Source organism: Felis catus, chromosome D4 (assembly GCF_018350175.1).
Source record: "Felis catus isolate Fca126 chromosome D4, F.catus_Fca126_mat1.0, whole genome shotgun sequence".
Classification (NCBI taxonomy): domain Eukaryota; kingdom Metazoa; phylum Chordata; class Mammalia; order Carnivora; family Felidae; genus Felis; species Felis catus.
In genome coordinates, this window is record NC_058380.1 from 74,264,011 (window position 1) to 74,275,707 (window position 11,697).

The following is an 11,697-nucleotide window of genomic DNA, read 5'->3' on the forward strand; positions in this document are numbered from 1 at the left end:
ATTGATAATAACAGCGATTAATGCTGGTCTGAACGAAGGCGTAAGCCAACGCGTGAACAAACGAACCTCTCAGCAGTAGCAGGCCCCCCTCATCCGAGGATGGATTTCCAACGGTAAACAGCCTCACGCGTGAGAGAGAAGTCTGGAATCAGACCGACGGCCGGGAAAGGCCACGTGAAGCACGAAATTAGAGGAGACCCGTGTATGGTGGTCAGTGCAGAGGCGGGCAAGCCGTGGTCTGTTTCTTTCAATAATGTCTCAGTGGGCACAGCTATGCCTGTTTATGTGTTCCTACGGTGGCTTTTGTGCTGCAAGGGCAGGCTTGAGTCACTCCCGCGAGGCTCTACGGGCCCCCAAAGCCGAAAACATTCACTAGCGGGCTTCACTGCTGCTCCCTTTTGAATCCCAGGACGGGTGATTTCTCGGTGCACAAAACGCGTGCTCGGTGCACCGTCCTCCTATTCATCACCACCATCTCTGTTGCTCCGACCATCGGCCATCGTTACACGCTACCATCACCACCATCATCATCACCTCCGTCGTCATCACGTTTATCATCATCACCACTGTCATTTTGACTGCCATCACGGAGGCAGGTCCCTGGAAAAGCTACTCCCCTGTGGTGCCTCAGTGCCCCCAGCTGGTCAGGCAGCCTTATCTTACTGCCCCCTGCTGCCCCAAGGTCAGGAGTGCAGAGTTTAGGGTTTGCCTGATAGAGGGAGCGCCCTAGCCCCCAAGCAGGCAGCCTCTCCCTGCTTAAGCTGCTCTTCACGTCCTGGCTGTGGCAGAAAAATCTACTCCAAAGTGAGGGACAATGGCCCAGCATGGCCTGGCCCCCCTTGCCTCCCCCTCCTTCAGACCCAGCCTCTGATGAGAACAAAGCTGGATTTTAATAATCCTCTGGGCCATCTGCTCAGGACCGCCTGTGGGGGCTTGCCCACCAGCACCCCTTTCCTCCCATGGTGACCCAAATCTGGGGAAGACCCAGCCCTCCTGCATGCTCCCTGTGCCCCACCCTACCCCTCCCCCAGCCATAGGCCCGGCCCACCAAGGCCCAACCTGGGGAACTACAGGAACATGCCTGCTGTTCCAGCAGAGGGGCCAAAAGCCCTTGTAGAGGCCTCGGAAGGGGGAGCTGGAGGTGAGTGTGGGTAACTTGAAGCTGTTCAGGCCCCTCCCTCTTGGGATCTGTCTCCGGACAGGCCAGCACCCACCCCAGCCCTCCAGGGTGCCCCTTCTAAGCCAGGGTATCCCATGGAGCTCCCTGAGGCTAGATTAGCTCCCTCAGGGGGGTTAATCAGTGAACAGAAGACCAGGGAGTTTGGGAAATGCGGGGTTAAATAACTGACTAGTCTTTGCACAGATGGGTTTCTCACAGCCTTTAAAATGCTAATGGGCTTTATGAATGGGGTGAGGAGGGGGGGAGTAGAGAGAATAGGCAATGTTTCCCCCAACTCCTCTGAAGACTAACCCAGATGCCCCCCACCCCCACCTCCACCAGGGGCTTCTGGACCAACTGGTGGTCATCAGAAACACACATTTTAGGAAAGGCAGTTTTATGTCACCCCCCCGCCTTCCCCTGATTCTGTCTGGGGTGGTTTCTGGTCTCCTCAGCCCCTCCAGATCCCCCTGCAGCTGAGCCCAGGGACGGCAGCTGGGGGGAGGTGACTGCAGGGCAGCAAATCGGTGACATCACCATCAACTCTGGCCCTAAGCTGGGGGAGAGAACAGAGTCTGGCAGTGATTCCCGAGCAGCCCCGGCTCCCTGCCCCCACCCCCGAGTCCAGATCCAGGGGTGCCCTCGGCCCAGGCCTTGAGACTCCCTGTCAGCCCTCCCCAGCTGCAGAACCCACCATTACCTAGTCTGGTCTGCTACAGAAGGTGGGGTTAATAGTGGGCTTTGAAGACAGACTGCCGGGCTCAAGCCCCAGCTCTGGCACCTACTTGCTAAGTGACAGGCACATTTCTTACCTTCTCTGTGCCTCAGTCTCCCCAGTAAACACAGTATTTACCCAGTTTCCTGGGTAAACACCCAGGACAGTGGCCAGCAGACATCAGCATCACTATTGCTGTTATCACTGTGACACCATCATTCTGCCTTGCCCATGTGCCTTTGCCACACACCCGGTGCCACAGCCCAGGTCCCGCTCACCCAGGCGTGGGGAAAAGAGCGCCCGCTCTGGAGTCAGGCACACAAAGGTTTAACCCCCAGCTGTTAATCGCTTACCAGCTGCAGGGCGCTGAGCGAACCACTCGGCCTGGCTGTGCCTCGCTTTTCTCTCGTGAAGGATTTCAAATGAGGTGACCCTGGCAGTGTACGTAGCCTGGGGCCTGGCACCTTTAACAGCTCAGTAAATGCCAGCCCCCTTCCCTGGGCGCCCACCCATTGCTGCCCACACGCTGTTGGGCTGGCCTGGGTGTCCTCAGGGCAATGTCCCCAGCCTGGCTCCCTCCCACGTGGGCCCACCCCCTCCCCCTGGGGCTCTGAGCAGACAGAGTAGGGGGCTCAGCAGGTCCCCGGGGAGTCCACTCCCACCAGCTCAGTCTGAGGGAACAGTGTTACTGCCTCCATGAACTGGCCTCCCTGGCAAGGGCTCTGAGCAGGAAGCCGCTCTGGGGTCTCCTGAGTCTTCAGGGTAGAGTCCTCAGAGCTGGGGACAGGGTGAAAGGGCCAGCTGGGAGCTGTGCTCCCCCAGGCCCTGTGGGACCGTGGCGTCCCCTCCCCATCAGGCTCCGGGATGGGGAGCCCTGCCTGTGCTGCTCCCCCAGGGCAGCTGTGAGATTGGGGGACCGGGAGAGAATCATCCTGCTTCCGGCATCCAGCTGACCTGCGCTCGCCCTTCTCTTGCAGAGAACCCCCAAACTAAGGAGTCATTTTTCCAGAAAGCCAAGTGAGAGTGGGTGGGCAGGTACCGAACACCATCCCCAGCCTCTCCCACCTCCCCTCCTATGCTCCTCTCACACGCGAGACAGGTCTGGGTCATCAGCCAGGACGAGGCGACTGCCCGTGGGGAGACCTTGGGTCCCCACCGCGTTGGGGGAGTACCCAGGGCAGGAACTTCACCACAGCTGTGCTCCCACAGTGTCCATCCCTGCCTGTGCCTGCACCGGGCATGGCTCACCTGGGCACCTCATAAACACCTTCAGATTAATATTAGTCCAAACGAGAATAGTCTCCATCTCTTAGAAGTGTTTGCTAGGCCCTGGTACATGCTTTCTGGATACTGACTCATTCTCCTAAGTGAGTAAAGGATGAAGCAAGAAGAGGAGGGAGGGGATGCTCCAAGGCTCTGCCCTGACCTTGAACTTTGGCCACCTCTGCCCCTCCTAGGGACCCAACTCCCAATTTGTTAGATGGCCGAGCTGAGGGTCTGGACCTAATGGCCAGGTCCTTTCTCCTTGGAGCTTCTAGGAGTCTGCAGTCATGAGGGCAGGGCTCCCCCGGGAAGGATGCCTCCCCAAACCCACCTGCGGCCTCCCCAAGGCCCCCGCCCTTCCACCGGACTCTGGCTCCGTAGTTCAGAGGGCTAGAAGGAGCCTTAAGACATCGGGGGGAAGCCACTGACTCCCAGGAGGAAGGTCTATGTGACCCCTTTCACAGATGTGCCCAAGAAGGCCAGGGTGGGAGGGACCTGCCTGTGTCCTGAGGTGGGGTGGGGACACAGAACGGCTCCCACGGCAGGACTTCTTCCACTTTCTCATCACGGCTGTCTCAGGGACACCTCACAGCCGTGTCTCAAGAGGCCTGAGAGCAGCCTGTAGCAGGGGAGGGGTGCTGGAGCATGACAGGGACAGGCCAGGTGGGGGCCCTGAGAGAGGAGGCCAGCGAGAGGGCAGGTCTGCCTCTCTGCACCTCAGCTCCCACCCCCTTCTCCACTGAGGCCTCATGGGGCAAGAGGGGGGCAGGGGAAACAGGAAGCCGTGAAGGGCTGCAACAGGTCCCGCTTCCTGCCTCACCCCCACAAAGGGGAAGGTCCCAAGTGTAGAAGTCTCAGCCTCCTCCCAAGTCGTGTGGGGGCTGGGCAGGACAGGGGTGGATGGATTTCCCCCTTTTCACTCCCCCTGCCACACACCGGACATTCGGTCGGGGGGGGGGGGGGGGGGGGGTGAAGGGTGAGGCTGCGCGCGAGACATTCAGGAAGGATCAGGCCCAGGAAATAAGCACCAGGAGCTGAGCAGAAACTCTGTGCTGCAACCTTGAGGCTCAGAGAGCCCAAGAAACTTTCTTGGGGTCACACAGCTGGTCAGTAACGGAGCCAGGAGTGGAGCCCAAGTGCTGCTCTGGTGAAAACACTGGGGACCCCAGATTCTAGGATTCAAGGACATAAAAGTTCATCAACAATAAAGGAGATAGAGCCCAAAGAGGGCAAGGTCGCTGCCCAAGGTCACAGAGGGACTTCGTTGTAGACTGAGGGCTGGGTTCTTCTATCCCCAGGGTCTCAGGAGGCAGGAACAAAGACCATGGGAGAGTGACATCTCTGGGGCCCGGGGCCCCACCTCCACCCTACCCAAGCCAGTACCTTGGCCCCAAGGCGCAGCTGGTCGATGGTGTTTTCCGCCTCTGCGTACTTGGTGAGCAGCTTGTGGTAGTCCTCCTGCGAGAGACGGAGAAGAACACGGTCACGCCCCTCACCATGAGACCCCCTCGTGGGAGCCTGCCCCCCAAAGGGCTCCTCAGAGCGCTAAGAGCTCAGTGGTGGGAGCGGAGCAGACCCCTTCAGGCTCTCGGGAAACACACACCCCGGGGCCATATTGTGAGTGGGATAGAATGTTTGGTCTGCTGACATCACTAACAGTGAATCAGGGATGAGGGCCTCTGGGCTGCTTCACCTTGATATACAAGCCCTGTCACTGCAGGCTACAACTACTTGCTCATCTGTCCACATTCTGGGGACAGCTCTGTCAGCTCGTGTCTGTCAGCTCTGTCACCTATATCTTCCCCACTGCTTTATTCCCAGGGCTTCAGGGCCATGTGCTTAATAAGTGCTTTTTAATTTTTAATTTTTTAAAGAGTCTATTTATTTATTTTGAGAGAGAGAGGAGTGCAAGCAGGGGAGGGGCAGAGAGAGAAGAAGGGAGAGAGAGAATCCCAAGCGGACTCAGCATTGTCAGCACGGAGCCTCACGCAGGGCTCGAACTCACGAACCGCGAGATCATGACCTGACCCCACACCAAGAGTCAGACGCTCAGCCGACTGAGCCACCCAGGTGCCCCCTTAATAAGTGTCTTCTTAAATGGTGGATGGAGTGAACCATCCAGGGGTCCCACAGAAGACTTGAAAATCACAACTGCATGTATGTACTGGGGGGTTACTATCTGCCCTAAATAAAACTGAACAGCTTCATCAAACAAGTCACGACAGAGAAAAAACAAAAGTAAACAGCACCGATCGCCTTTGAAGGATGTTGGGGAACAGATGCATGATTCTGAAAGCTGGTAATTAGAGGGACAGAATCAAGCATTTCACCTGTGTTTCCCATGTGAACAAGACCTTGGTAACCAAATAGTTGGTGTGGGAAAATTTGACTTTAGAGAAGATTTCCAGCAAAAAAAATGCAGAAGGAACGATGGCATTAGGAGACTACCACTTTGTCACCCCAAACGGAGGACAGGATCAAGGCCATGACTGTCGGTGACCACTGGCCTCACAAATCAGAGAGGAGCAAGCATCCCATGCCTCCTGAATGAACCGACTGTGACATGCTCTTGCCAAACACATCACTACCCACATGGAGCTCATGGTCTGGAGGGGAAATAAACAGAGAACTGCATCCCGGAAAAGCTTCTAGCTCTAGACGGACGATATACAGGATAAGGAGAAGACAGTGGAACACGTGAAGAGATATGAGAGGGTGTATTGGCAAATTCCAGAATATGGGAGACTCTACAGGACACAACAGGTGTCCTCAAAAAATCAATTACAACAAAGAAAGAGGTCTGAAAAAACCGGGGGTCGGAGCGGGGGGAGACTTGAAAGGCACACTGATCACACGCGATAGATGAGCTGTGTTTAGACCACGATTTGAACCAACTGCAATAAACAAGCCATTTGTGAGAGACAGGGGAGACCTGAACACTGACGCTGGATAATATTAAGGAACTGGTGTTGACTTTAAGGTATGCTAGCGGTGTCGTGACGTTTAAGATAGAGTCCTTATCTTTAGACATACACGGTAAAATACTTCTGGGTAAAATGATCTGACACCTGAAATTTGCTTCCAAATATTCCAGTACAGTGAGTGGGGGGGAAGAGGTGGGGCCTTAGATGAAAAATGTTGCTGGGGGCTGTATGGCAGGTACGTGGGCGGAAGCAGGGTGGTGGGTACGTGGGGGTTCGTTATACCATTTTCTCTCTTGCGTATGTTCTGAATTTCTCATAGAAGTTAAAAACAAGCACATACGGACTACCCTTGTGGCAGCAATGCAAGCACTGCCCTTTTGAGCAAAGGGCTTGGGACTATCTTCACGGCCCGGGCACAACCCTCCCTCTATCAACTGGGGATTCCTGGCCCAGTCCTGAGTCCTCCCACCCGCATCGCCTCGAACCCAAGCCAACAGGTGCCTTGGTGACATGCCTGTAGAAACGAGTCCAGCTTACCTGGAGCTGGTGGACCAGTTTGGTGGCTTGTTCAGGAGTCTGAAATTCTTGGGGTACCCTGGTGATGGGGTGGGGAGAAGGTGGGTCCTTTCCCGGGCAGGCTTCGCCGCTGCTCAACAGTACCTCCTGCACAATCTCAGCAGGTGATTTGAAGATCAGCGGCCTGGCAGGGCCCTGAGACTGCCTGCTGTGGCTCCTGGCCTTGGGGGGGTGGTAGCTCTCATCTTTAGGGAACCTCACCCGGGGTCTCACCTTGGAGAAATCGGGGAGTGGGTAGTTCAACTGCCCCCGCCCATACTTGGAGGCATCAGATGATGAGTGGCCAGCCAGAGTGGCTCCCTGCCTGGTTGGCACCCTGTCTTGCCGAGCTGGCCTAGGCAGATTCGGAGGGCTGATGGAGCCAGTGAATCGAGAAGGGAGTGGCTTAGGTGATGTCCGCGTCCGTTTCCAGGCTTTGTCCCTCAACTGAGGGCAGGAGAGGCCGGTAGTTTCTTTCCACTTATCTGCTGGACACTGGAGGCTCTGGCTCTGGGGTACCGAGGAGTCCTGGAATTCTGTGGGGGTTGCCACAGCAACGCCTCCCCCAGTTCGGGGGTTTGGGTTTAGGAGGTGGTGGCTGGAGCTCTGTGGTAAAGTTTCTTCCAGGGCAGTGGGCTGGGGGACATCGGTTTCTCCTTCCCAGGTAGAATCAAGGCTGTCATTGGGGTGGTCAAGGCTCACAGTCCCACTGCTCCAGGACCTTGCAGAGCTGAAGTCAACAGTTGGGTGGACCTCAGAATGTTCTGGAAGTTTGTCTCCACTGGCTTCGGTGCTAGGGGCCACCCAGCCTGTGTCCTGACCCCACCCCACAGCCATGGGGCTGGTGCTTCCATCGCCCCCTGAGCTGAGACCAGTCTCATACTCCAATCTTGGGGAGCCCTCCCCAGCTTCCTCCACCTCAGGACCTCCGAGGGCCTCATCCGGCTCCTCTTCAGTCATGGCAGATTGAGGATCCTGTTCGGGAAGCCAGTTGAGAGGCAAGTTGGAACTTTCTGGGCTGTCCACATCCTCTACCTCAAACTCTGGAAAGACAGGTGATTGTTCAGTATATACCAGGTCTGGACTCACTGTGTAACATTACTTGAGTCAGTTCACCCTTCTGGCCTTTCATTTCCTCATCATGTCGGGAGACAAGGATCCCAGGGATCCCCCTCTATGGCCAAGTGCTTACCTAACACCCCCTCTAGTTGTCCCCGGTCTTCCAAACCTGATCCTCACACCTGGCTGTCCCCTCAGTATTTCCTGTCTCAGCCTCCCATCTAGTTGCACCAGCCAGAAACTTGGGAAGCACCTTGGCCATCTCTCTCCCCCAACCCCCATAATCCATTCTGTCACTGGGTCCTGTCATAATTACCTCCCACAGAGCTCTCAAACTCACCTACTGCTCTTAAGTCCCATGCCACCTTTGCTCTAGCCAACATCTTTTCTTGCCTGGACCACTGCAGTAGCCACTTAATCATCCCCTTAAATCTCACCCTCATCCTCTATCAGTACATTCCTGTTCCCAAGACAGAGTAAGGTCCCAAGATCCCCACCTCCCTCCCCATTAGCTCTCCTGGTCCATCTGTTTTCTACAGCCCCCCTTCAGTCGCACTCTGCTCCACCCATGCCACAATGCTCCCACGACAGGGCCTTTGCAAATGCTGATCCTCTCTGCCAGGGTCGTCTCTCCCTCCCTTTGCCTAGTTAACTCCTATCTGTCCTTCAGGCATTAGCTCAACCTTGACCTCACCAGGGAATTCTTCTCAGACCTCCTTAACTAGGTCGGATTCTTCCTCTTCTAGGTTTTCACAGGACTAAAGACCTCTACTTTGAAACACTTATCGTAGCTCCAGTTTTTCATTTACTTACACGATTGGTTCATTAATAGTTTTCTCCCCCACTATACTATAACCTCTACAGGGGCAAGGATGGCCTCTGTTTCTGTTTACTATTGTATTTGCAGAGTAGATGCTCAATATTTATTGACTGAATGGAAAGAAGAAGAGAGGGAGGGAGGACAATAAGGTATGCAAAGCCCCCAGAAAATGGATAATTGTTGTAATTATTACATAGTAGTAATATGTATAAAATATGAATAAAAATATCCATCTACCCACCCATTCACTATCCTTCCAACCACCTACCCATCCATCACCTACTCACCCATTGATCCAACCATCCATCCTTTCAATCGTGTATCCATCCACCTATCCATCCAGCCACCCATTCACCTATCCATCACCCATTCACCCATCTGTCCATCTATCTGTCCATCCAGCCATCCCTTCCTCCATCTGTCCACCACTCCACCCACCCACTTACCCACCTAGCCATCCATCTATCCATTCACCTATCCAACCATCCATCACCCATCCACCCGTCCATCCACTTATCCATCTAGCTACTTACCCACCCATCCACTCACCCATCCATTGCCCACCCACCCATTCATCCATCCATCTGCACATCATCCATTCAGTCAATGTTTATTGAGCACCTACTCTGTCCTAGAACCTATGTCAGCCTCAGGAATAGACCCAAAGTTTCATGAGGCACAGTCTGGGTCATCAAGCACAGACCCTCTGCCCTGGGCTGATGCACCTTTGTCATAACCCTGTATCACTCTTTGCTCCCCTCTGGCCTTTCCCCCTGGCACCTCTACATCCTTCAACTCCTTAAAATCTCCTTCAGCAAGTCTCTCTTGTTTACAGCAGCACATGTGAAGCCCAGAGAGGTTGAGTAATTGTCAAAGATTGTGCAGTAGCTCAGAGTAGTCCTGAACTGAGGACCAAAGTCCCAGTCATGCTAGCGAGTTAGTCTCTGCTGCTGGGGGTCACACAGTGAGGTGAGGAAAGCAGTCTTTGGGGCCAGGCAGCCCTGGGTTCAATCTTGGCTCCTCTGATCCCTTACTGGGGGCCATGGGCAAGTTGCTGACCTCTCTGGCAACCCTGACTTGGACTGGAGGCTAGTCCTTCCTATCTGGCAGAAGGTGGTGAGGAGGGAAGCAGACACGACTTGAGCCCTGCCCAGCCCTGTGGCTGGCACACTGTAAGGGCAAGGGACGTGGCAGCAGCTATTACATCATAGCAAGGGGTTACCATGTGACCTCAGGAAGAGATGCCTCTGCCCTTGTCCTTTCATCCCAGTGGATGCCAGTCACCTCTCCCTGAGGGGTTAATGGCTCTCCAGTGAATAGCTGTGGGCAAACCTCACTTTAAGCAGACCTGGCATAAAGAACTTTGGGTCATGGCACAATTTCTACTATCCACAGGGGCCTGCCTGATGCACAGAATCCTAAGTCTGGACATTTCAATCCTATTGTGAGTGCAACAGACATCTCATATCAAGCTCTCGTTATTCTCAATGCTATCACTACTCCCACTTCGCAGATGGGAAAACCAAGACTCAGAGAGAAGGCACCTCTCAGCAGAACTAGGAATTTTGTGTAAGCTGTCTCGATGCAAGGGAAACACTTATTTTAGAAAATGAGGGATGCCAACAGTCTCATCACTAATTGGGATTTTTAAAAAAATCTTAAAAATGGGGGTAACCCCTGGACCAAGCAACTTAAATTACCAAGGTCATTATCAAATCAAATATACAAAGATGTACTAATGACATTCATCTCTGCATTATTTTTAATAGCAAAAACGAGAAACCACCTATATGCCCAGCACGAGATTGGCCCCCAGATTACAGAAGAGCCACACCAGAAAACTCCTTTGCAGGCATTAGGAATGATTTGTGGAGGGGCACCTGGGTGGCTCATTCGGTTGAGCATCCGATTTCGGCCCAGGTCATGATCTTGCGGTTCCTGAGCTCAAGCCCTGTGTCGGGCTCACAGCTGTCAGTGCGGAACCTGCTTGGGATTCTCTCTCCCTCTCTCTCTCTGCCCCTCCTGTGTTCACTCTCTCTCTCTCTAAAATAAAATAAACATTAAAAAAAAAAAAAAGAATGGTTTGTGGAGAGATATATGACGAGCTGGGGAAATGTCCTGTCTATTAAAGTTACACGAAAGCAGGTTACCCTGTCGGTCATAGAATGCACACTACATTTGCATATAAACATATGGAAAGGAGCATTTTTGCGGATAATAAGTAATTTTTTTAGTTTTTTCTCTTTTTGCTTGTATTTTCTGATATTCCTGCAAGGAGCACTACCGCTTATGTAACTCAGACCTTTGACATTTTTAAATGATAGGCTTCATGGATTGTCATTTTTAAAAAGTCACTAAAACGCCCTCCACTCCCCACCCCCCACCAGGAGATGCGCTACTCAGGGGGCACCGGTCTCACCCTCTCCCGCGGACTCTCCGCACTCGGAAGCCGGACGCTCAGCTGGCTGCGGGGCCGGGCCCCACCCTGGTGGCTGCAGGTGCGGCTGCCCCAGCCGGAAGTCCTCCAGGAGCTCAGGGCTGGTGGCACTGGGAAAGGGCCCCTCTTTTCCCCGTAACCCATCGGCATCCTTTTTCTCTTCGGCCCAGGCCCAGCGTCGCCGCCGGGGCCCCTTCCCCAGGCCCGGCTCGGCCCAGCACACCTCCGTCCTGGAGCTGGCCATCGGGCCTAGCCAGCACTCCACTTGGGCCACTTCATCTTCAGGACGCGGAGCCGCCACTGTGGGCGCCTGAGTCACCGCCGGCTCGTCTCAGTACCAGCCATGCTGCCTGCAGCCTGTCGGGGACACAAACCGGGGACAGCATCACTCCTCCCGTCCCCTCCCTGCGTCAGAGGAGCTCTGGAACCAGAAAGCCCTGGGTCAGCTCCTGGCTCCCACCCCTTGAGGCCGTGTGACCTTGAGCAAGTCACGCCGCCTCCATTTTCCTCAATAAATCTGGGGGGATAATTCCTCTCCCTCCAGACTTTTGTAAGATTACCCGAGATACAGGGTCGGGAGCCAGAGTCCCGCACACTGGCAAGAGGTCCACGTATTCCAGTGATACCACCGTGTGCCAGGCTGCGTGCATGGGCACTGGGTGCAGCCCCTGCCCACATGAGAGCCGAGAGCCCCAGGAGGAAGCAGACAAAGAGGCAGCAGCTACAAATTGAGGCGAGCACGACCTGAGAAGCACGGGGTGGGGC

At 54.6% G+C, this 11,697-nt stretch overlaps 1 protein-coding gene across 7 annotated transcripts in view; it reads right to left on the reverse strand.

Annotated features, from left to right (window-relative positions):
• Positions 1–11,697, reverse strand: part of AKNA (AT-hook transcription factor) — a 55,308-nt gene that overhangs the window by 28,535 nt on the left and 15,076 nt on the right. For 5 of the 7 annotated variants that reach the window (XM_045042852.1, XM_045042853.1, XM_045042851.1 and 2 more), the window contains exons 2-4: positions 10,915–11,289; positions 6,599–7,659; positions 4,521–4,595 (exon numbers count right to left, since the gene is read on the reverse strand). In XM_045042852.1, coding sequence (XP_044898787.1) covers positions 4,521–4,595; positions 6,599–7,659; positions 10,915–11,176 — 1,398 coding nt within the window. In that variant the 5' untranslated portion in view covers positions 11,177–11,289. Of the gene's footprint in view, positions 1–4,520; positions 4,596–6,598; positions 7,660–10,914; positions 11,290–11,492; positions 11,641–11,697 lie in introns of those variants that run through there. The other 2 variants (XM_045042855.1, XM_045042856.1) reach the window with 2 other exon arrangements.